The sequence below is a fragment of the Rhinolophus sinicus genome, chromosome 8 (genome assembly GCF_057876585.1).
Source record: "Rhinolophus sinicus isolate RSI-liver-muscle chromosome 8, RSI-T2T, whole genome shotgun sequence".
Taxonomy (NCBI): Eukaryota; Metazoa; Chordata; class Mammalia; order Chiroptera; family Rhinolophidae; genus Rhinolophus; species Rhinolophus sinicus.
The window spans coordinates 47,008,215-47,032,630 of record NC_142508.1 but is presented as its reverse complement, the minus strand read 5'-3'; the positions used below and the strand labels follow the sequence as shown (position 1 = coordinate 47,032,630).

General features: G+C 49.8%; 3 protein-coding genes across 11 annotated transcripts; all 3 read left to right on the top strand.

The window, feature by feature from the left end:
• The first annotated feature begins 1,774 nt into the window (after positions 1-1,774).
• CD22 (CD22 molecule) lies at positions 1,775-14,208 on the top strand. 9 transcript variants are annotated; one of them, XM_074315733.2, is made up of 16 exons: positions 1,843-1,887; positions 2,230-2,319; positions 3,362-3,443; positions 4,041-4,096; positions 4,350-4,721; positions 6,386-6,694; positions 7,817-8,101; positions 8,229-8,492; positions 9,521-9,784; positions 9,986-10,249; positions 10,342-10,605; positions 11,935-12,031; positions 12,186-12,261; positions 12,434-12,558; positions 12,966-13,041; positions 13,352-14,208. In XM_074315733.2, exons 4-16 carry the CDS (start codon positions 4,063-4,065, stop codon positions 13,481-13,483), a joined length of 2,562 nt encoding a protein of 853 aa, XP_074171834.2. In that variant the 5' UTR covers positions 1,843-1,887; positions 2,230-2,319; positions 3,362-3,443; positions 4,041-4,062; the 3' UTR covers positions 13,484-14,208. The 9 variants fall into 9 exon arrangements, with proteins under 9 accessions (XP_019566218.3, XP_019566211.3, XP_019566217.3 ...); XM_019710659.3 differs by lacking the exon at positions 2,230-2,319 and having other exon boundaries at positions 1,775-1,887; positions 3,313-3,443; positions 4,397-4,721; XM_019710652.3 differs by lacking the exon at positions 2,230-2,319 and having other exon boundaries at positions 1,775-1,887; positions 3,313-3,443.
• A 947-nt stretch (positions 14,209-15,155) lies between these two features.
• Positions 15,156-18,980, top strand: FFAR1 (free fatty acid receptor 1). The gene is made up of 3 exons (XM_019710663.3): positions 15,156-16,922; positions 17,192-17,265; positions 17,833-18,980. The coding sequence occupies exon 3, from the start codon at positions 17,937-17,939 to the stop codon at positions 18,837-18,839; it is 903 nt and encodes a 300-aa protein (XP_019566222.1). The 5' UTR covers positions 15,156-16,922; positions 17,192-17,265; positions 17,833-17,936; the 3' UTR covers positions 18,840-18,980.
• Positions 18,981-19,085: 105 nt separating this feature from the next.
• Positions 19,086-24,330, top strand: FFAR3 (free fatty acid receptor 3). The gene is given in 3 exon segments (XM_074315820.2): positions 19,086-22,468; positions 22,784-23,740; positions 23,743-24,330. Coding segments are annotated over 2 exon segments (1,191 nt in total). The 5' UTR covers positions 19,086-22,468; positions 22,784-22,794; the 3' UTR covers positions 23,988-24,330.
• Positions 24,331-24,416: the final 86 nt, after the last annotated feature.

Genomic DNA, 24,416 nt, shown 5'->3' with positions numbered 1-24,416 from the left:
TTTTGCTGGTACTTTTGTTTGTTTGTTTGTCTTTGCCCATTAGCATTTCCAGTTGCTGGCTTCTCCAGAATTCAATCTGGGATATATGAGGCAAAGAGAAAATCCAGGAAATTCACCACTGTATCGTTCCTCAGCTCCCGAGGTCCCCAACCATCGTGCCTTCTCTCCACCTCTTAATGTCTTCTTTAGCTTGTTGTATAATGCCCAGAGTTTTTACTTATACTTAACTGGAGAAATAGGGAAAAATACACCTACTCCATCTTCCCAGAAACATGTCTGGTATTTTTGCTCTACCATCTTTGCAGTAGACATCTTTACCCCAAGCTTTTTTTTGCCACATAACTAAATGATTGTAAGGCAATTCTGCCATAAAAAAAAAAAAAAAAGATAAAATCAGTGGTTGACAGTTTGGTTTTTTTGTTTGTTTGTTTGGTTCTTTGGTTTCATTTCTCTGTTGACTAAACAATTAACTACTGTAAAAAAATAAAAATAACTGGTTGACAGTTGGGTTTTTTAAAAATATATGTTTGTTTGGTTTCATTTCTTCATCGACAAAGTTTTCATAGTTACTCCCATTTTAGTATTCTAAATAAATCTTAGCTAACCCTCATAGTGGTCTATACAGTGATAAGCAGATGTAGTACTGGTTTTAAAATAGTGAGCATTTCTTTCAGGTGATGATTTGTACCAAAATTTGGTTTCTTACTTCGAAACACACTCCATTAGAAGGAAAAAAAGAGGCCAAGAACCCTCTTTAAGGGCACAGAGTTGAACCCACATTTCCCACAGGACAAAGACAACTGCTTAAGTATAATTAGGTACAAAATAAAATCAGTTATTTGCACAGTATTGCTGTGAGTCTACACACATTTCATTTTTTCCCCATACATTTTAAATGTATTCAAATAGCTTGTATCTCCCCATAAAATCTTTTTAATTTCATTATGTCCGTTTTAACATCTCTCTTTTATTTTTCATGATTTTATTTTTTTAATGGTAAAATTGCCTTATAGCCACTTAGTTATGCAGTGAAAACATTTGTGGCAAAAATGCTTGTGGCAAAGATGCTACAGTGAAAGTACCTAGAACCTTCCAGAACATCACTGCCTTTTGAGAGTCCTTCACTCTTTCTATTTCTTTCTCAATGCCTGGCAGTCAGTAGAGTGTAGAGGTACCAGAGTGAAGATTTCTCAGAACTTCCCTTATCACCTATAGGATTTGCATGGCTTTGCATGTTGTCTAGTTCTGGTCTCAAACACTCACAGACTAGATACCTGATAAAAGTGGTGAAGTTTTAGTTTCAAGACTTGCTAATTCAGTAACACTTCACATAAATTATCTTTTTCCTTCCTGGTATCTGCGTGTTCTCTCCTCAACACTTGGGGGCTGCTGAAGCATCAATGTCAGTGATCAGATTCCCTACCATCCAAGCCTATGGAGAGAAAGTAAAGAGAATGAGAATAGTTAATTGGATAGTGTAGCTAAACGACAAATACTTTCAAGTTGACTTGTTTCTTTTTCATTAGGCTGGCGTTCTAATCTGCTGGTATTTAGTCATTAGTATTTCCTGAGAGCTGGACGGAGGGGAAGTTGTGGAGGAGCCAGCTCTGAAATTCATCTGATATAGAGACTCCATACACTGAAACAAAAAACTGGCGATAGATACTCGAGGGTTCGTTCCGATCTGACTCTAAACCCACATCCCCCTTGTTGCCTATTTGGCCTGATCCCCAGATGGCCATGCTTCTTGGTCACCCCCAGAGCCACAGAGAGGCAGGGGGTGTGGCCAACGAGGGTGAAAATCAGTCTCTAGAGTCTTCGCTGTGCTTCCCCTTTCACTCTTAGATGCTGCCAGGGTCTCTGAAGAGGGAAGACACCAGGAAACAGGTAAAAACTCTTTTATTCTCTTTGGCATTCAACAAGCAAGTATGGAGCAGCTGCTATGTGCCAGGCACAATTCTTGGGGCTAGGAGCACAGTGGGGACCCCCCTCCCTCTCTCTTGTTATGTTGCAACATGTCGTAGAGTCTTTTTTTTGAGCATCCCTGCCGGGCTTGGCAAATCTTCCGAGAGTTGAGTGGGTCACTGGATGCTCAGGAGGAAAGAATGGACTCACAGAGGCCACCTCTGAGGTCCTGCAAGGCCCTCAACAGGCCTGTGTTGAGCAGACCACAGGGCTGGACAGCAGGCCTTGTCTTGACACTTCATGCCTAATGCCTGCTGTCCTCAGCCTCCACACTCCACTGTGCCCGAGGAGCCTTGCAGTTCCAGGCCTAGAGTCCACTTCTTGTGACACAGAGACTGCTTGGCGCTCCTTATGGTAAGCAGGCCGCCCTGCTCTGCGAAGCTCTACTCTCCCACTTGTCCTGGGGTTCTTAAGCCAGTCCCCAATGAAGGTGAGGCTGGTGGCCACTGGCAGAGGGGCACGATGGCCCCGATATAGGAGGCTAGTCTTTGCCACGGGCATAGAATCTGGCCCTTGCCATAGCCCTTGTGGAAAACCAGAGGGGATTCAAAGTGCATCCCTTAGAACACTGACCCTGCAACCCAGTCAAGTTTTGCATGGAAAACGTAAAACAGTTCCCATGGCTAAAGAAGTGTGGGCAATGTACTATACTGTAATCCCATGTTGGGAGATGTATGATGCACACACACTTGTTTAAAGGGTTTGGAAAGACCTGCAGTAAAGACTCTTATTTAACTTTTTTTTTTAACCCAGCTTCTCTCAAATGGATGTGATCTTGAAGACTTTTTTGTGTGTAACACTATTAGCACCTCCAGGGCTGATGTCAGCTCTGCCTGGAGAGTCTGCCTCAGTTCAGACCACTCACCCGCACTGCCCTGCCTGGGCCAGGCCAGCACAGCCACTACTCCTGGGGACAGACCCCTTCCTGCTTTCAGCAAGTAGCTTAGCTTTCGATACTTAGTAGTGGATACCCAACAGCCTTTGGCAGGAGACACACAGCCTCAGGAGATAAACAGCCAGTGGTGGCAGGAGGGGGGCAGCAATGCCATGCGTGGGAAATGTTGACTGGGCAGATGGGAGGGGACAGGTCTGTGCTGAGACCGGAGACACACTCTGTAGTCACATCCTGCCTGGCTCCTGGGGGACTGGCACTGAGGGCAGAGCCATGCAAATTGGGACTTAAATTTAACTCTATGTAAATGTAACTTTGTAAACGTCTAGTAAGGCATTGGGCCAGCTCTCTGCAGAGAGAAAGAGAGACAGCGGTTGCACGTTGGCAGGCTTTGGACTGCCTCTAGTTCACAGACAAGTTTAGTTTGACCCTCACCAAATTTGTTTTTCTTTTAGAGCAGGACATTTCACATGACAATCTGGCTTCTTACTTCTCTTAAAACAGTGGGAGATCAGGAAATGCTCAGCCCACATTCCCACTTGGCAGCAATTGGCTAGAACTGAGATAGCCATCGCCTTTACACAAGGTATGACCCAGGATCTTTGTCCCCACCTGGTTGATTTATGTTTCCTACCCAGCCCCTGGGGGCGTCTGAGAGGGACCCTTGGACCTCATTCTCCTAAGTCCTTCCAGACCGCTCTAAATGCTCTCTTGATATCATATTTAATTATTGCTTTTAAAGTTATTTTTTTCCTGGTCTTTAAAATCAAAGTTTGGCCATGTCTCTCTCCTATGTAAAACCCTTGACTAGTTGCTCCAAGTTGAATACCCAGTGCTTGGTATTCAAGACATTTAATTGTCTGGTGCTATCAAAGCCTGAGAGCTGGATAGGAAGTTTATACAATTATGGATGGATGGGTGGATGGATGGATGGATGGAAGAAAGGAAGGAGTGCTGGGAAGAGAGGGAGGCTAGAACAACAGGGTTCTCAAACCAATGGGAGAGTAATGTCATACCCAGAGAAGGCCCTATGTGCATCCAGAATTCCACATCCCACCATGAAACCACACATGGGCCTCCTAGGGTTAGGGAAAAGAGGTCAGAGCTCAGTGGGTGAGCAAGAAAAGCCATCTGGAAGAAGTAAGTGACCAGATGACTCAAAGACAAACTCTTCCTGCACCAGGCTCCCGCCTAGACACAATACCATGCATCTCCTCGGCCCCTCACTCCTGCTCCTAGGTAAGGACTGTGGCCTGGGTTGGCACTTGGCTTCTGGGATGACTGTGGAACTGGAGGAGGAAGAAAGAGCTGGGGCAGAGAAGAGAAAAGTGGAGGAGGGTAGGGAGAGGCAGTGGACACGTGTATATATGCTTCTCTCTTTGTGTCTTCCTCTCTTTGTGTCTCTCCCTCTATCTTCAGAGGGGATTCTTTATTCCTTGAAAGCTCTCTATGCCCTTCAATAATGCTTTCTGATCACTGTGGTGGGTTCCAGAATACTTGGCTTTCTCTGACTCAAACTGGGTGTTTAAACACCCCAAGACCCTCTACGCCTGGGAGGGAGCCTGCGTCTGGATTCCCTGCCAGTACAGAATCCCAGGGAATGGAAAGACCATGGACACCCTCATTGTGTACCACAATTACACGTATGATGACGAAGTCAAAGAATACCGTGGGAGAATCCTCTACAACAGGACAAAGACGGAGGAGCTGTTTCACCAGGAAAGTGTAAAATTCCTAGGAGACATAAAATCCAACTGCACCCTCTCTATCCAACCTGTGCAAGCCCAAGACAATGGTCTGCTGGGGCTGAGGATGACATCAGGAATTGACAAATGGATGGAGAAAATAGTCCTCAACATCTCTGGTAAGGCTCTGGGGGATGGGCAGAGGCAAGGAGGGAAGTGGGAAACACAGGGGCTGAAAACCAGGTTGCCTGCAGAGGCCCGGTACGGGGTGCCATCGAGGGACTCGGGCAGCACAACACAATGGGGCTGTGGCCAACTGGAGCGTGAGCATTTGTCCCTCCTCCAGCATCCCACCTGCCATTCAGCTCCTGCCCATTCTGGAACCTGGGTTCCAGGTTACCTGATTTTTCAAGAGAAGATAAAATGTTAGATTTTCAAGTGAAGTCTCACAATGTGTTAAAATTGGTGATTAATTCTAACTGGCCCTTCAAGGCTAAATGGCACACGTGTAGGGGGTGGATCAAACATAGGTCTGGGGCCTCCACCCCAGGCCATGTGCTCACTCGGTTCTATAGCCTCTTTCTTCGGTGGGTGGTTCTAAGCAGCCCCATGTGTGGGGTGAGAGATGTGGTTTCAGACCCTGTAGTCCGAGGGTGGCCCAGCCCCGAGAGAACTGGGATTGGCTGCCCACAGGCCTGCTCTACTAAAGGAACCCCCTAAAGGAATGTTTAATGGGCTCCAATAGGGAGACCGTTAAATAATGCAGGCTTGTCATCAAAGCCAAGAAATGCATGTTGAACTAAACTGGTGACATTCACTTAGGGGTGATGGGGAGGGTGATCTTGAAAACATTTAGAAAGCGAACATTGGGAGTGAGAATAAAATAAATACAAATCTGAAATGTAATTCCTAAGGAGGCTCGGCACTCCCAATCCCTTTCAGAGGGTGCTGAGAAAAGTGGTTCCGAGCAGGCCATCAATTAGCAGAAGTTTATGGTAAGATATGGGTTGTGAGAGTGGAGGTACTGAAGGTACGTATTTGCAAACTCTAAGACAGAATATGGATACTCTTATTGTCCCTTCTTTGAGCACTGATAAGTGTCACTACTTTTCATAATAACTCTTCAAGTTATGTATTAAGATCCCCATTTTATACTGGAGAAAACTGAGCTACTTTCCTTAAATTACACAGTTTTAAGTAGAGAATCTGAAATTTGAATACAGATTTGCCTGATTCTTGCATGACTGACCCATAGAGCCACTGGAGGCTTTGAGTGAGGCAGTAATGCATATACGTTATTTAGATAACAGTAAGTGGGTGGATGATACTATGTTGGGCCAATTGGAGAGGCCAAAAGCCTGGGTCTAGGGATATAGTAAGGAGATTACTGCAGTATGTCAAGTGTGACATAATAACAATGTGTTATCTAGTATGGTAGCAGAATGTAAAACCGAATGCACACTGTAATTAAACCGTGAAATGTGTGTACACAGGAACAAGAACTGTAAGACAACATGGAAAACATTTAAGATGTAGAGATGAGAAGGTTTTGCATGAGGTTTACTTGTATTCCTTTTTTTAAAAGTTACTTAAATTTGGTATAATGTTTTACAATATATTGTTAATGGCCTAGACCTAGGGTGTTTAGTTGGGTGAGTCAATTAAAAAAAAAAAAAAAGTGGTTCAGAGCAGAGGAAAGAAGGCCTGGAGAGAGGTGGACAGACTGGCATGGCACTCATGAGGGGTTATTTAGGGCAGGGCATTGAAAGCCAGGTGTAAGAGGCGAGGGCACAGGCAGTCGTCAGTCTCCCTGGTTGCCAGCAAGCTCCGTATTCTTTTGCAGAGACGGCCCCTCCTCCTCGCATTCAACTCCCTCCAGAAATCCGGGAGTTCAGGGAAGTCAGTGTGACCTGCTCGCTGAATTTCTCCTGCCCTGAGTACGAGATCAAATTGAAGTGGTCCCTGGATGGGTTATCTCAATATACCTCTGTTATCTCGACTTCCCTGAACCCCGAGGCTGTCTCCACCCAGAGCAAGCTCACATTCGAGCCACTGTGGGCCCACCATGGCAAGAATCTGACCTGCCAGCTCTGGAATGACATACCAGAGGGGCTGCTACTCTCTCAGGAAACGGTGCAGCTGGACGTGAAGCGTAAGTCTCCCCACTGCTCCTGTGGGAAGGACAAGGGACTTGGCCCCTTCTCCCCAACCCCTCAGAGCACCCAGGGCAGCAGGAACCTGCAGCAGGAAGGAAGCGTAATCAGTTTATGTGTCGCCACAGCTGGGAATGGTTCAGGCAAAGCTGTGTTTCCTTTTCCACCATCCCTGTTGTTGGCCCTGGTGTGTCAGGAAACAGATTCATTTTAACATGTGCTTTGGTCTAACAGAATAAAATAATTGAATCTAGCCTCAAGCCATGGCATGATTGGGGATCATCTGGTTAGGTATTTTTGTTCCCCTTTGGGGGAACAGGGGGAGGAATTTTTTTTTTACATCATTATTTGTGCCTTATTCATTCATTCAATAGATATTTATTGAGAACCTACTAGGTGCCAGGCCTTGTTATGGCTGCTGGGGAGACAGCGGTGAGCGAAGTTCTTGGCCACGTGGAGCTAGCATTGCAGTGGGAGAGACAAATAATAAATAGATCAACAGGGAGCTGGAGAACATAACTGTAGGTAGTGCTAAGTGTATTAAGAAAAAATAAAGCAGGGCTGGGACAGAGGGAGTGAGGGATGGAGACTTCTATGAGGCAGGTAAACTTGAGCTGAGACTCTGACTGAGGCAGGCGGAGATTTTCAAGAAGTTTCCAGGGAGAGGAAAGAGCAAGGACAAAGGCCTTGAGGTGTTTGCGACAGTCAGGCCAGAGAGCCCCAGCATGGTGTCTGAGGGGCCCAACCTAGTAAAGGAAGGCCGAGTGGGACCGGGAGCTGGAGCTCGTTGGCTGCAGGTCAGGGTTTTGGATTTTATTCTAAGTGTGGACTCCGTTGAATGGTTCCAAGCAGGGGAGTGACAAGGTCTGAGTGACATGATTAGAAATGCTGCTGGCTGCTAGTGGAGAACAGACCTTCAGGGACTTGGGGAGTGGGGGAAGCAGAGAGAGGAGTTAGGAGGCTGTGACAGTCCCCAGCCCACACTTGTTGAGTGGCTGCACACACCCACACTCTAGGGGTAAGCTGCTGCTTTCTGAGAAGAAAAGCCCAGCAATTTCTTATGGCTTTACACCCTCTGAGAATCCCCTGTCCCCTCCCCCACTGTCCCTCTGCTCCTCCAGACACCCCAAAGTTGATGATTGAGGTCCATCCTAGAGAAACTGTAACCAAGGGGGAGTCTGTGACCATGACGTGCCAAATCAAGAGCAGCAACCCAGAGCCCACGAATATATCCTGGCTCAAGGATCGGACCCCGCTGAGAGAGCTCGGAATGCTGCAGAGGGCGCAGAAGACGCTCACGCTAACTCTGTCCAACGTGACCAAGGAGATGAGTGGACAGTACTACTGTGAGGCCCGCAGTGATATAGGCTCAGAAACGTCGCGAGAAGTGGCTCTCCAAGTGCTCTGTGAGCCTCCTGGGAGCTGGGGAGGGGCAGGCAGGGAGTTAGCATGAGGGGAACCAAGCCCCTTGAGAGGTCAGCTGTGGAGGCCTCTGCTCACCTTCCCCCAACTTGCCTCTACCCCTTTTTCCAGATGCTCCAGAACCTTCCGAGGTTCACATCTCCCCCTCACCAGCTAAGGAGGGAGGTACAGTAGTGCTGACTTGTAGATCACCAGCCAACCCTCCTCCAACAAATTACACGTGGTTTCACAATAGGATTGAAATGCCGAGACAGACAAGCATGACCTACCAGATCTCAAAGGTCCTCCTCAAGCATGCTGGGAATTATTCCTGCTGGGCACTAAACAGTCTTGGTCGTGGATATGTTGGCCAGGAAACTGAGTTGGATGTCCAATGTGAGTAGTCACAGAGCCTCTGGGTTCTAAAGGGAAAAGATGGAAGTGGGTGGAGGAGGAAGGTAGATGAATACAGGAGATTCCTGGGTCCTGAATGGATGCAAGAGAAGCCATGGGCTCCTGACATGTAAGCTTTTCAAAGCAGGTGTTCTGCTGTTGTTCACAGTTATATTCTTAGCACCAGAACAGGGCTTGGCTCAAGGTAGGTGCTCAGTAGGTGTTTGTTGAATGAATAAACTGCGTGATGCCAGGGCCCCATGAGGGACACAGAGACTTAGCATCACGAAGCAGTGGCTGAGTCCCAGAAGGGTTCCAGAAGTTTTCGAGGAGAACTGGGGCAAAATGTCTCATTACCTCTCCATCCTCAGACTCTGTTTAACACAGTGAATCTTGTCACTGAGTTGAACCCAGGACAAAGAGAATCCATAGTTTTGATCCTTAGACCCTGTGATGTCATAGCCTGGGCCAAATACGCTGGTGGGAATGTCCAAATTCCGAATATCTAGGCAGCCAGATATATAGCAGCAGCAACGTTTATTGGGTGTTTACTACATGCCACACTGCTCTAAAGACATCATCTCATTTCATCCTGGCAACAATTCCACAAGGTTAAGTACTCTTAGGTCCCCAGTTGACAGATGAATAAACTGAGGCCTGCAGCCAGTGGTCACACAGCTCTAAGTGGCAGGGTCTGGCAGTCTGGTTCCAGAGCTGTGCTTCCTGTTTTTTAAAATTTTGTATTACCACCTGCACTCCAGGGACCCAGCTCTGTGCCCTAGATCCTTATGGAGACCCACAAACAGTGCCATGTGTGCTCTGCCCAAGCCGTGCTCTTAACTGCTGCCTCATTCTGCATCTAACCACAGCCAGGCCAAATGGGCAGGGCAGGGTTTCTGTTCTCACACAGATGCATGGTTAATTTAGGAACTGTGTGGATGCAGCAACAAATGGGGGAAAGAGGAAGCAAGGAAGTACAGGGATTATGGACAGCTAACTTTTCCTCACCCATTTCTCTGATTTTCTCCCAGATTCCCCCAAGGAGGTAACCATAGTGATTCAAAACCCCACACCAATTCGAGAAGGAGATAATGTCACCTTGCTCTGTCACCACACTTCCAGTAACCCCAGTGTTGTCCGATATGAATGGAAACCCCAAGGCGCTTGGAATGAGCTAACCCCTCATTCCAAGGTGCTGGTAATTCAGAAAGTTGCCTGGAACGCCGAGCCAGTCACCTGTGCGGCCTGTAACTCATGGTGTTCCTGGGCTTCCCCTGTCGACCTGCGTGTCCACTGTGAGTGACCAGGGCAGGGGATCTGGGAGGTGGCCCAGGTGGGACATAGGGCTCTAAGGGATGGAGACTGGAGCCTGGACCAGAATCTTCACAGTGAACTGAGGGATGAGAGGCAGGCCTCAGGGCCTAAGGGAGAGGAAGTCCTGGGGACAAAAAAAGGGACAGGACCCAAGAGGTCAGCCTGAGGCCCTTGCTCTCCAGATGCCCCCAGAGGTGTCAAGGTCCTGCCAGTCAGTCCCCGTCGTGAGATTCACTCTGGGCACCGGGTCCTCCTCCAGTGTAACTTCTCAAGTAGCCGCCCCACAGACGTCCACTTCTTCTGGAAGAAAAATGGAATCTTTTTGAGGGAAGGAAAACAACTGAGCTTTGACTCAGTCTCTCCAGAAGATGCTGGAAATTACAACTGCTTGGTCAACAACTCCATAGGACAAAGCACGTCGGAGGCCTGGACGCTCCAAGTGCTGTGTGAGTGGCTGGAGCTGGAACTGGAGGCGGGGAGCAGAGAAGGGCAGGTGACTGGCTGGCTACCTGGATCCTGATTTCGCTTCTTCTTACAGATGCACCTAGGAAGTTACGGGTGTCCATTAGCCCGAAAGACAGTGTGATGGAGGGGAAGAAAGCAGTCCTGACATGTGAGAGTGATGCCAACCCTCCCGTTTCAAAGTTCGCCTGGTTTGACTGGAATAACCAAAACCTCCAAAATGATTATCAGATGCTGATATTGAATTCTGTGAAGGTCCAGCACTCAGGAGCCTATCGGTGCCAGGCGGAGAACCGACTGGGTGTGGGCCAGTCGCCCCCCAGCACCCTCACCGTCTACTGTAAGGTCCCTTCCCTCTTCTCTGGCCTTGGCCATTCCTGTGGCTTTCCTCCAAGGCTGTGCATTCCTGATCACTTACCCGTTCTTCCCTCCCTCCCAGTCCTGCCAGGCCAGGCCAGCCTGGGTGCTCAAAGGCACACTTCTGCCCCACACAGCTCACCGGCCTTCCCTCCTTTCCACCCAGCCTCTCCTGACTCTACAGGAGGATTCCCTCTCAGGCTGCCCCCACCTTCCACACATCCTGAGCACCTACTGGCTCCCTCTCTGTCTCTCTCTCTGTCTCACCCTTGTTTTTATCTTTAGAGATTTAAGTGTGTGTGTTTTTTTAAAAGATTATATAAGCACATGGTGAAAAAAAATGAAAACAGCATGGAAAGGTAAATAGTGCAAAGAAAGATACTTCTCCTTTCTTGCTCCCTGAGAACTCTACCCCCTCTGTCAAGGTCTACACTGTTGGCAGCCAAACGTTTACATCTCCTTTCAGAGAATTCTGTACATGCACAACATCTACCTATACATCTATGTCTACACACTCTTCTTCGTTATGCAAAGGATGGCAGGGCTCACACTTTGCCTTGAACTTTCTTTTTTCCCATGTGCTATCACCACTTGGAGAGTGCACAGAGAAAGAGTCTGGAAACACAGTAAAGATATTTCATTTATTTATTATACATTTTTCAGATTTATGATGGGAGCCATGGTTTTAAATTTAGAGGATCATCACCTGCAAAGCTGGACACTAAAGGGAAAGAGATTGAGAGTGTTATTTGGAAATGTAACTTATTGTGTAAAAACATGTTCCCTGGGTCTCCACTTTGCAGACACCCTGGAGACCTGCCTCTTTTCCTAAGGGCTGCATTGTATTCCCGGCATGAATGCTGCAAAACTTATCTACCCAATGCTGTCCTCAAGACGCGTGCAGTCTCTTGCTCAGGCCATCCCTGCAAGGATAGTTGTAGGATAAACTCCCACATGGAATTTCTGGTCAAAGCACAGTGATTGGAAGGTCTGATAGCATGGCCAAACTGCACCCATTTATGAGGGTTGCATGCTCTATGTGTGCCATGCCTGTCACAAAGCAAGAGCTCCTCGTGAGAAAGAGCTAGCTAGCTGTTTCCTCCTAATGGCAGGTCCAGAGAGTAGGGACTGGTTTCTCCATCTTTCTCGGCATCATGTCCCCACTGGTGCAGAAATCGCGCAGACAAAAAAGCACAGGGTTCTGCAGCGAGAAGCCGAGGATCCCACGAGGCAAATAAATGTCTCAGGACAGAGCAGGCTGGTATCTGACTGAAGCAATGTCATCAACTGATGGTCCTTCTTTCTCCATCAGACAGCCCAGAGACCATCGGTAGGCGAGTGGCCCTGGGAGTGATGCTTTGCCTGGTTGCCGTGCTGCTGGCATTCTGGGGAGTCAGGCTTCAGCGAAGGTGAGCTCCTCCCTTTGTCCTCCTCCTCAGCTCTCCCTCACCCATTCCAGGAAGAGACTCCAGTTACTGGGTCCTGTAGGCCCCAGCCTGCCGATTGCACAGGCCCCTGCTCCCATTCCCTTGATCCCTCACAGAGCAGGTCTTTATTTCTTAGCTGGAAGAGGATTCAGAGCCAGCAAGAACTTCAGGAAAATTCCAGTGGGCAGAGCTTCTTTGTGAGGAACAAAAAGGTAGGATGGGAGAAAGATGAAGTGCAGGGCAGATCTTGAAGCCAGCCAACGAACACAGTGGAACAGGGGTGATAACGCGTACTGTGGGGAGGCCTGGGGTGTCAGAGGCCAAGGGAAGGGGACCAGGGTGGGGAAAGGAGGGATGAGAGCTAAAACCTTGTCTCTCTCCCAGGTTCGAAGGGTCCCCCCCGCTGAAGGTTCCCACGCCCTGGGCTGCTACAATCCAGTGATAGAGGATACCATCAGCTATGCGGCCTTACGCTTTCCTGTCGGCGAGACTGACATGCCAAGGATTGGGTACTGAGGGTACTGGGAGGGTGACACCTGAATCATGGGAGGAAAAACTGATGTCCCACTTGCCATCTTTGTGCTAAGCCCGTGCCAAGCACAGCCATATACCCATTTCCTCATTCCAGCTCCCTAACCCCCCCCTAACCCCCACCTCTACCACCACTGCCTGGTAAGTGATGGTCTCAAGAATAGGACCTGTTCCTTCAAGCCAGCCTCTCTCACCAAGGTTAAGACTGTGGTCCATCCATCCATCCAACCACTCATTTGACACATTCGTTCCTCCTATGAGCATCAGACATAATACATAAGGGGCAGAGAGGCTGGGTGCTCCTGAGGTCTTGGAGAGTTTCAAGAAGGAGGAGAGCTCATGAGAAATGTTTCATTTGTGGTCCTCTATCTACTTTCCCTCTCAGAGATGCAAGGGAACAGAGACCTTCCCTACACAGGGACAATACAGTCACTTACTCTGTGGTGCAGAAGCCTCAAACGGTAAGAGGGCAGGGCTATGGAAGTGGGGGGATGGGGGACCTGGCTCAGCTGGGAGTCCCAGATGGGGGGACTTGGGTAGACTCAGTGGTTTCAAAGGCTGGGTGGTGGGACGTTGCTCTGGCACGAGTGTGGCTGGAACCAGGGCAGGCCCCTCCCAGTCTGATGCCGATGGCAACCAGTTTCTGGACCAGAGGACTCCAGCTTGGGCTCTTGAACCCCCAGTGGAGTCAAGGAGAGAGTGGGCAGAGAAAGCAGAGGCTGGGAGGCTGGTGACCATGAGGCCAAGCTCACCACAGTGTGGCTTTCTCAGGGCGACTATGAGAACGTGACTCCAGCTGTTCCAGAAGACGAGGGGATACATTACTCGGAGCTGATTCATTTGGGGGTTGGGGAGCGGCCTCTGATCCAGGACACAGTGGAATATGTGACCCTCAAGCACTGATGGGCCAAACCTGCAGAGGCGGAGGTGCCTAGGGGCTGCAGGGGCCAGGGAGGTCATGGAGCTTTCCCAGCTCCTGCTGCTCAGCCGAGAAATTACACAGCCTCCCCCTACACATACACACACACACACACACACACACACACACACACACACACACACTCATTTATTGCACCCCCAGTCAGTTCAGAAAACTTTGGGCATGGCCCAGAGACAGTCTTCCTTCTCAGCACTGGTAACCCCAACCATCCAAAAGGCCTGCCTTTGGTTCATTCCCTTTCTCCTCTCCACACAGAAACTCATATAAACACTCAGCCTGCACTGTACAAATCCCCCTGCCACTCCCCAGCCATCTGCCACCACCCACCCCTTCCATAATCCCACCCCCAGCTGGCTGTGTCTCTGCTGGGATCAGCTTGTTGCTAGTTTTTCTTCCTTCCCTCCCCATCTCCTTGACACCCCCCACAGTACCCCGCTCTGAGAGCCCCACTCACTAATCTTAGGCTTACTTTCTGCCTTTGGGGCAAAACCCAGGAAAGGGACAGAAATGAGGTAGAAAGAGGCATGGTCTGGCGCTGGTTTCTCCTCTATGTATCAGCGAGGCATTCTGCGGAGAGGATCCCGTTGCTGCAGCCCCACCCTCAGGGGCTCATGGACTGAGACATGCACCAGTGAGGACAAACATGTAACAAACACAAAGTGGTACAATAAAAATGGCTAAGAGATCACTTCAAAGAACCAGTGAGCTATTTACAATCTGCAGAACCAGCGTATGATGGGGACATGGAGAAAGCACCAAATCAGCAGATTGGAGAGTCCGCTATCTTGTTGCAAAGAGTGCACTGGGTCTGAGTCTGATTCTGACTCTTCTACTTAACGAGCCCAGTGATTGTGGGCAAAGTTCACTAGCTTATCTGAGCTTCAGTTTCTTTTCTCTGTAAAATGGGGAGGCCACTACCTACTGTGCAGCTGGTTTAAGCTTGGTAGTGATGTACAATCCTATAGAGGCTAGAGTCAGGTTAGAAGAAGCCTTATGCAATAGCCAAAAGTCCCTACAACACAACACAAATTCCCATCTTACTTGCATCTCTCAAAGAATGTAAAAAGGGGAAGCCAATTCATTACTCACAACTATTCTCATAAGGGACCCTGCCAAGTTCTTTCACAATCCACAGCTACCTAAGAACTGCTCAAAGGCCAACGGTCTTAAGAAACCTCATAGCTTTTCTACCTTCCACCATCACCCCCGCCAGTTTCCTATGATGTTCACTAATTCTAACTTCCCAGTTAGGTCTGTGCAGTTTCCCCTCCACTTTTCAGGCTTGATCTCTCCTGTTCTGCCAATGGGCTAAGGTCCATTCTTCTTAGGGGCAGGAACGTGTGGTTAATCAATCAGCAAGAAGAGGACTGTGAAATTCCCATGGTGGGTGCTTCAGAAGTGCCACCTTCCTCTCCCCTCTGCTCAATATCAGAATGCTCTCTAAGAGAGGAGGAGGTTCTGATCATCCTCAGAATTACTCAGAGGGTGGCACTGATTTCTCATCAATCCACTTTGTCCCCAGTTTGATTTCCTAAGAGAGCACTACAGCTTTTCTGGAGGAAGGGGAGACGTCAAGAACTGCTTAAATGAGAGGGGAAGGGTTTGGGGGTTTGGGGTGGGGACTTCTATATTGAAGATGAGGTCCAGTGTCATTCAACTATTCACTCAGCAAACATTTACTGAGCACTTGTCAATGCATCCAGCACAGAGCCAGTTGTTGGGGTATGAAAAGATATGACATAGTCCTAATTCGGGGATTCTTTAGTGTAGGGTGCCCAAAGCGTTTTAGAACAGGGACCCCTTGAAGGAGCTGAAGGCAGCCCTGAGCCTGATAAGGCCTGGCATAATCTCCCTGGCAACCTGCGGATGCCTTCTCATCCTGTCCCTGAGCCCTGCTGCTGATGTAAACCTATTTCATAATCAATTGACCGAAAGATGTGGCCATCAACAGGAACCGCTGAGGCGTGCACAGTGGGTGGCCAGGGTCCTCTAGGGCCAGCAGCCCTCCCCTCTGCCCCAGATCTCACCGTCCTCCCAGGACCCAGACAACTGACCATTCATTCAACTCTCTGAGCCCCTACTATGTGTGCAGCAAGCAGTGGACAAAGCAGACAGAAATCTTTGCCCACACAGACCAACATTCTAGCAAAGGAGCTAGCAAACCTGATTTTGCAAGCTGTGAGTGCTCTGAATAAACACAACGCCAAGATGGATACAGAAACTGGTGCAGGGGAGGGGCCTGTTTGGATAGAGGGATCAAGGAAGGCCCTCTGAGGAGGTGCCACTGGCCAGAGACCTGAGCCACCAGGTGGGCAGGGCTGGAGCAGAGATCTTGAAGTTATGATGTCTCCCTTCACTCCCAGCTTTGCTCTCCGCCAAATGCTTGTTACAGGTAAAATGGCTCTCCTCTTGATTTTTCCCTCCCTTCTGTCTGTTTCTCAGTGTTTCCCAAAGAGAAAATACTAAACAGCGGGTGGCTAGTTCTTCTATATTCTGAGGGAGGTGCTGGACCACCTATGTGGGACTTGGAAGGGAGGTGATCAGGAATCAATTTAGTGACTGAGGTAGAAAAAGGAAATTAAATGATTTATTTGGAGGGAGTTGTTGATAAGCTGCCTCCACCTGCAGCCTGCCGAGAAGCACTCCCAGAAAACCACCCAAAGAAGCTTATTTACTTATTTAGGTGACTTGGAATTTGGGAGGGGCATAGTGGCCTGGTGACTGACACACAAACCCAAGAAAACTGAAGTCAAGAATCTGTGTTGTCAGTCTGAGGCAGCAGAGAAAGAGACAGAGAGACAGGGAGACACACGCGCAGTCAGAGATCGAGAGACAGCAAACCACAGAGACAGGCTCGGGCCACTTGAAATCTCACTGAGGAGGTCTTCCTGGAAGGGCAACGTCGCCCTAACAGGAGGTAAATGGCCGAATTCCCAGAGGCTGAGAGAAGAAAACTAAGTTGCCAGCTGGGGCACACATTGTGACTTAGTGAGTGCCAGCCAGTGTCCCTACAAGTGGCCAGGGAGGAGTCCCCTTTGACATCCACTCAGCCCAGAGAAGCAGAGTGGAGACCAGCGCCCGGTTACTCCGGTGCAGCCAAACGAGACCTGGCTTGTTCCTTGTCTCTCCTCCTCCCCCTCCTGCCAACACTGGAGGGGTCAGAAGCAAGTGTCATCAAGCCAGAGGGGAAAGGAGAGGGAGAATGGAGGAGTGCTTTCCTCGAAACACACGTGCCCACACCTGTGCATGTCGGGGAAGGCACAGGCCACACCTCAGAAGTTATTTCTTTATTCCACATATGAATGACCAAATGGAGACAGCGTGAATGACTGAACTGACCGGAGGCCTGGGGCCCACCCACGAGCTCCTCCAGGAGTAGAGAAGACTTGGCCCCCAGAGCAGGTTTGAAGAGGCTGGGTGGGAGATAAAGCTGTGCTCTGGGTGTACCCCACCAACCCTGCTCCTCGAAGGTGCTGGCTATGCATTCCTCACTCTACCCAGAAAAAGCCAACATTTCTGTCCTCTCCCCTTCCTGTGTTCACTTCATCTTGGACCCTTACCTCCTTCCATCTGGCCTCCGCTCCAGCAAGAGATGCCCCATTAGCTGCTCACCCAGGCTGCTAGTGCCTCAGGCTAATGATCTTGCCACCCCGCCCTTCTCACCTTTCCAGCTCTCTGCCCATCCGGGGCACCCTCCCTCAGCCCACCCTCCCTCAGAGACATCTGGCAGCGGCAGCGCCAAGAGGTGAGTCCCTCTCCCTGTGGCTCCTCTCTCCACCAACAATTATTCCCTAGAACCCCAGTTGCCCTGCTTAGGGTGCCCCTGAAGTAGGCTAAGGTCATTCCTAGTGACATTACGGGACCTGGCTTCTCTTGGGCTCTCCCCTAGGGACCCCCTTCACCTGTTCTTTGCCACACCCTCCACCCTACCGAAACCCCAACTTCTCTTTCCCTTGGCTAGGAGTTTCCACCAACCCTCCATTGCTGGGCAGGCTCTCCACTTAGGGGAGCAACCCCTGCTCTCTCCAGGGTATTGGGAGGAAGGGAGTGAAAGCAGAAATCTAACTCCTTTTCTTAAGAAAAACACCTACTGTGGACTCTGTTTTGAATTCTCTCTACCCCTTCTCTTCCCAGAGTCTCAGAAATCAGGGGACTCACACACTTTTGCTCTATCTTCTCCCCTTACTCCATGATCACGCTCTTCATTTTAAGAGGTGATACCTCAAAAAGAAAGCAAAGGACTGAGGGCTAGCTGTCTCTCTTCAAATCTAGGCTCCACTGCTAACCTCCCTCTATGGGTCTCTGTCTCCAGATGGCTTCAAATACCCTGAGCAGAACTGAAACCAGTTTGTGACTCCAGGAGCTCCCCTCCCCAGTCCCACGCGAACGCAGGAGCTAAGGAAGCCACCAGGCCCCATGGACCTACCCCCGCAGCTCTCCTTTGCCCTCTATGTGTCCGCCTTTGCGCTGGGCTTCCCGCTCAACGCCCTGGCCATCGGGGGCGCCGTGGCCCATGCCCGGCTCCGCCTCACCCCCAGCCTTGTCTATGCTCTGCACCTGGGCTGCTCTGACCTCCTGCTGGCAGCCTCCCTGCCCCTGAAGGCGGTGGAGGCCCTGGCCGCAGGAGCCTGGACCCTGCCGGCCCCGCTCTGTCCTGCCTTTGCCTTGGTCCACTTTGCTCCGCTCTATGCAGGCGGTGGCTTCCTGGCCGCCCTGAGTGCTGGCCGCTACTTAGGAGCTGCCTTCCCCTTGGGCTACCAAGCCGCCCGGAGGCCCTGTTATTCCTGGGGCGTGTGTGTGGCCATATGGGCCCTTGTCCTCTGTCACCTGGGGCTGGTCTTTGGGCTGGAGGCTCCGGGAGGCTGGATGGACAATACCACCAGCTCCCTGGGCATCAACACTCCAGTCAACGGCTCTCCCGTCTGCCTGGAGGCCTGGGACCCAGCCTCAGCCGGCCCTGCTCGCCTCAGTCTCTCTCTCCTGCTCTTCTTTCTGCCCCTGATCATCACAGCCTTCTGTTATGTAGGCTGCCTCCGGGCATTGGCCGGTTCAGGCCTGAGCCACAGACGAAAGCTAAGAGCGGCCTGGGTGGCTGGTGGGGCTCTGCTCACGCTGCTGCTCTGCTTGGGACCCTACAATGCCTCCAATGTGGCTGGCTTCCTGCACCCCAACATGGGAGGCAGCTGGCGGAAGCTGGGGCTCCTCACAGGTGCTTGGAGCGTGGTGCTCAACCCATTGGTGACTGGCTACTTGGGAGTGGGGCCTGGCCGAGGGACATCATGTGTGGCAAGAACGAAAGGGGGTACATCCCAAAAGTAGTCACCACTGCTGGGGGGAAGGGACATGCAGCAGGAGAGACCAGCTGCTTCACCAGGCCCTTGGGGGCTGCTCCAAATAAGCTGCTGAGTAGCCTTGCTGGGGGGCACCCCTGGAGTCACTTACGGGAAGAACTGAGCCTGGCAAAACTGCATCCCAGTCGGAGGGAAGAATGGAGGCCAGGAGCTGGGTCGCAGGACATAGGTAAGTTTGCCTCTGCACACAACAGCATGACTTCTCACCTCTGTCTCTTCTCTCCCTGGTCCTTTCCTGCCCATCATCGGCAGTGGGCTACGAGCAGAGGCCTTTCACTGTGGGGAAAGAGGAGGGAAGTTTGCTTTTAATCTAGAACCATTCTAATCTTGCTACCACTCTGATGATACACTTTGGGAGATACTGCTCCAAAATCATTTCCTAAGAAAGAACAATTTCTGAGTAAGAGAGAAGGCAGGACACAAAATAATGACACTGTGATACCATTGGAACTCACAAGGGGGCAGCATTAGAACTGTGAACAAGAAGTTGAGAGGAAAAAATGCTTCAGCAGGGGGAGGGAAAATACTTGCAACACCAGAAGTAGTCACAAACAAATATAGAGACACTAATACGTGACAGTCACCATGTCAAGTGCTTTACAAGTATTGTCTCATTTCATCTTCACACAATCCTTCAATTTAGCCCTGAAGCTGCTGTACAGATGGGTAGGTTGTTCACTGCACAAGGATCCCAGGCAGAGGGGCAAACATTGACTACATTCTAACCTGTGCTTTGCTCACCAAGCCATGTGCCTGGCATGGGGCGGCCTCCATCCAGGGGAAGCAACATCTTATTTTGATTTGAACAAAGACACCACTTACTCCTCAAACAGGGCACCTTGGTGCACAGCAGGTCTCTGCTCTCCTGGAGGGGGTACCTTTCCCTAATCTGCACAAAGGTGCTGCATGAGTTCTGAGGCCAGGTATCATCATCATCTTCATTTTGCTGGGTGAAGAAATTTTCCCAGGGCCCTACAACAAGAAAGGGGTAGATGTAGGATGTGGTTCTTCAAGGCAGGACCCCCAAGGGTCAGGGGACATTTGGAAAACTTGGGGTATCAAGTTAATGCTTATCCTTGGGGTCCACTTTTCAAAGGTGAATGGTGGCACCCTGAACCTAGGAGACAGCAGGCAGAGGGAGACAGACACCTGAGCTTCTGCTCTGATGAGGCCAGGAGTAGGAAGCAGACTCGTTCCTCTGACGACAATAACGCCATGAATATATAGGAGCACCAAACATGGTAGCTACGTGCCCGGCGTGCGTGGGCTGGTTTATACAAGTTTTCTCTTTTCAGGCTTAAATGTTTACGAGAGCAAGGAATTTTGTTTTATTTGCTGATATATCCTGAGCCCCTAGAAGAGAGCCTAGCACATAGTTAAGCGGGCTCTCAGTAAATGTTTGCTGAATAAGTGAATGCTCACCATAGCCCTCCAGAGAAAGTTTTATTACCTGTTTTATAAATATGGAAGCAGGCCAGAGACGTTAAGTCTCTCTGAGGCTTTGCGGGAGCCAGAAACAAGTTTGTTCCCTGTGCAGTGGTGACACCAGAGGATTTCCGTAAAAGCTCCAACTCCAGCCCAGGTGGCCCCACTGCTCCTCCCATAATGCCAGGCACTACTTTCTCTCCCCTTGCTTTGGAGCAGCAGCTGCTGGGCCCCTTCTTCCAGTTACTTGTGCCGCCTCCACACAAGGAGGCGATTTTGGTTCCTCCTTGGGGCCCTTGGGGCCTTGCATGATCCATCCCCAGCATCCTCTCCTGACCCTTGCCCCTTGAGCCTTAAACCTTCTACCAGTTCCCCCAGAGGTCAAGCCTGTGCACCTGCCATTCCTTCTGCCTGCAGTGTTTCCTCCAGTGGTTCTCTACCTCTGTATTATTGATGTCTTTATTATCCTCCCGTCACTCAATCCCCTAACCCCCCACCACCAAATGTAAGCACTGTGACAGCAAAAACTTGGTTTTGGTCACTGATGTGCTTTTAACAACTTATTTGGGATAAAATTTACATATCATAAAATTCACCCATGTACAATTAAGTCAATGATTTTTAGTAAATTTACTGAGGTATGCAACTATCACTATAATCCAATTTAGAACATTTTCCTCAGCCCAGTAAGATTCCTCAGGCTCATTTACACTTAATCCCATTTCCACTCCCAGTCCTCAGGCAACCAGTCATCTACTTTCTGTCTGTAAATGTACCTGTTCTGGACATTTCGTATAAATGAAAACATACAATACATGGTCTCTTATGTCTGGCTGTTTCACTTAGTGAATGTTTTTGAAGTTCATCCATGTTATAGTACAGATGGGTACTTCATTCCTTTGTATTGCCAAATGGTGTTCCATTGTATGAACATGCCACCTGGTTTATATCCAGTCACTAACAGATGACCACCAGGTGATGTTTCCGTTTTTTGGCTACTATGACAAATGCTATCAGAACATTTAGCAATGTGTGGACTTACGTTTTATTTCTCTTAAGGTAGATACTATAGTGGAATTGGGTCACATGGTAAATTTCTGTTTACTTTTTAAAGAAGCTATCAAACTGCCTTCCAAACTGACTCCACCCCATTTTATATTCTCACCATCAATGTGTGAGAATTCCCATTTCTTCACGTCTTCACCAACACTTGGTATTATCTGATTTTTCTTTTTGCTTGTAGCCATTCCAGTGGGATGTGAATGAAATGGTATCTCATTGTGTTCAATAAATATTTGAATGAATAAATAAATACTCTCTGAAGCTGGACAGAACTTACGTTTGAACGCTGGTGGTGATATTTAACAAGTTGTATAACCTGGAACAAGTCCTTTCTGCCCTGTGCGGCACAAGGATTTCAAGACATAATGGTGATGCCCTGAGAAGCAGAGTATCTGCTATGGATTATGTGCCCACTACAGGGTATCATCATCGCCACCATTATTATTATTAATGTTATTATTACTATCACCCCAGAGACAAGCCCACACCAGTGACTGGGACGATGGCAGCTCACATATATTAAATGCTCACTGCAACATGCCAGGCTCCATTTTAAGCATCTGACATGTATTAATGCTTTAATCTATACAACCACTCTCTGAGACTGATATTGTGATTATCCCTGTTCTACAGATGAGAAAGCAGAGATTCAGAGCATTTAAGTCATTTGTCCCACATCAGAGTTAATAAATCACAGAGCTGGCATTGAACCCAGGCCTCTGCTCCAGAGCCCCACTGTCCTGCACAGCGTCGCTACTTGCCTCCCTTACAAGGCAAACTGGACAGGTGCCAACCTAGAAGAGCAGATAAAATGCAAATGGAGGATCAGGGAGGGAAAGATGAAGTCGGCTGGGAGCTGGTTAGGGCGTGCCATCTGAGGCTGCCCCAGGAACAAGGCCTGTAGTTGTGAAATTTGCTCCTCGTTTTGTATGTGACACAGCTCTGCTAACAGAGCTAAAGGCATCTTTTGTGCTATTGCTCAGCAGTGAGTGACATCATGGGCACTGCCAGATCTTTATCAGTTCTGTCAGATAAATAGCGAACCGCACTTGTTCTGGAGAAGTTGGTAATGTGCTGCGTAGCAGAGTACTTGGGTTCTCAAATAAGCAGGTGAGCACAAGGCCCTGTGGAGCAGCTTGGTGTGAAGGAGCAGCTTGGTGTGAAGGAGCAGCTTGGTGTGAAGGAGCAGCTTGGTGTGAAGGAGCAGCTTGGTGTGAAGGAGCAGCTTGGTGTGAAGGAGCAGCTTGGCTCTTGCTTTACTGGGGGAAGGCACAGGAGACGGGCAGGTTGACCCTGCAGGGGGTGGGGGGGAAGCATCAGGGGGTGTGAGGAGCAGGGGTGGTGATGGTGTTCCTTATGGGTAGTTGAGATGACGCTGGTGCAAGCTCCCCACCCACACTGCCATCTCTCTCTCTCTCCCACCAGTGGCTATCATCATGGACACAATCCGTGGCAGTCACTGGCTCGTCTTCTCCGTGTACCTCTTCACCTTCCTGGTGGGGCTCCCCCTCAACCTGGTGGCTCTGGTGATCTTCATAAGCAAGCTGCAGCGCCGCCCGGTGGCCGTGGACATACTCTTGCTGAACCTGACCGTCTCGGACCTGCTCCTGCTGCTCTTCCTGCCATTCCGCATGGTGGAGGCGGCCAGTGAAATGCACTGGCCCCTGCCCTTCATCTTCTGCCCCTTCTCCAGATTCCTCTTCTTCACCACCATCTATCTCACTTCCCTTTTCCTGGCAGCTGTGAGCATCGAGCGCTTTCTGAGCGTGGCCTACCCACTGTGGTACAAGACCCGGCCAAGGCTGGTGCAGGCTGGCCTGGTCAGCGGAGCCTGCTGGCTCCTGGCCGGTGCACACTGCAGCGTGGTCTACGTCACTGAACTCTCAAGGAACGCCTCCTACAGTGAGGGTACCTGCTACCTGGAATTCCAGGAGAACCAGCTGGCTGTTCTCTTGCCTGTCCGGCTGGAGCTAGCTGTGGTGCTTTTTGGGGTGCCTCTGCTCATCACCAGCTACTGTTACGGCAACCTGATATACTTGCTCAGTAAGGGAGCCAGCCGTCACCGGCGGAAGAGAGTGACAGGGCTCGTAGCAGCCACGCTGTTCAACTTCCTCGTCTTCTTTGGGCCCTACAACGTGTCCCATGTTGTGGGCTACATTCAGGGTAAAAGCCCGACGTGGAGAAGTTACGTGCTGCTCCTCAGTACCCTGAATTCCTGTGTTGACCCCCTGGTCTACTACTTCTCATCATCTGGGTTCCAAGCTGAATTTCAGGGGCTGCTGCAGAAGCTGATTGGGGCCCGAGGCCCTTGGAGGCAGGAGGGCAGTGTGGAAACGCAGGAGAAGAGTGGAGGCGAGGGGCAGCTTCAGGAGCTGTGTGACCTAGCGAACAGGTGGTGGACTCTAGGAGGGCTGTGGAGTTGGCGGCCAAGCGGCTTGGAATGAAAGACATATCACCCACAGGGCAGTTCCTAGCTGAAGTCAGGCAGGACCTGGGAGCGGCAGGCTGGGGATGGACGCAGCCAGAGCAGAGCAGGCACCCAGCCTCCCAAAGCATATGCTCACCAAGCCCAACTCTTGATTTCACCCCACTGTCCTCCCTTCCCATCCCCCCACATGCTCTAGCTTAGGCTCTGGGAAGCAGTCAAGGTGAGAGAGAGTGCTGGAGAAAAATGAGCTCCCCGTGGCAGCAGGCCAGCTCCTGTGCTTTACGGAGAGGAAGGAGTTGAGAGCAGTGTCCAGAGTTTGAAGGGACTTCCCAGTGACTTGGGACCGGACAGAAGGAGAATCTACCCTTCCGAGCTGCTGACCTGGTAGATCAGGGATAGGGGACACAGGACTCCAGGCACAGGGAGCATCCTGCTGTCATGTGAGCTTTTCCAGAAAGTTTCCATTGTTTAATAAATTCAGATTTTCAGGGACATTTATGAAAAAATGACAGAACAGAAATTACCTAAATAAATCTAATAGCAAGCAAAAGAGAATGGTCTTTCTTTATTCTGTTGTCTTATGGTGTATGTGGGTCAGGTATAGAATTGGTGGATGGAAGGATAAAACAC

Excerpts from the sequence above, each read along its gene's own strand:
- CD22 (XM_019710652.3), top strand. The coding sequence starts at position 4,063 with ATGCATCTCCTCGGCCCCTCACTCCTGCTCCTAG. Across the intron at positions 10,606-11,934 it reads CAGCACCCTCACCGTCTACT|ACAGCCCAGAGACCATCGGT; the intron begins GTAAGGTCCCTT and ends TTTCTCCATCAG. Across the intron at positions 12,262-12,433 it reads TCTTTGTGAGGAACAAAAAG|GTTCGAAGGGTCCCCCCCGC; the intron begins GTAGGATGGGAG and ends TCTCTCTCCCAG.
- FFAR1 (XM_019710663.3), top strand. The coding sequence starts at position 17,937 with ATGGACCTACCCCCGCAGCTCTCCTTTGCCCTCTATGTGTCCGCCTTT.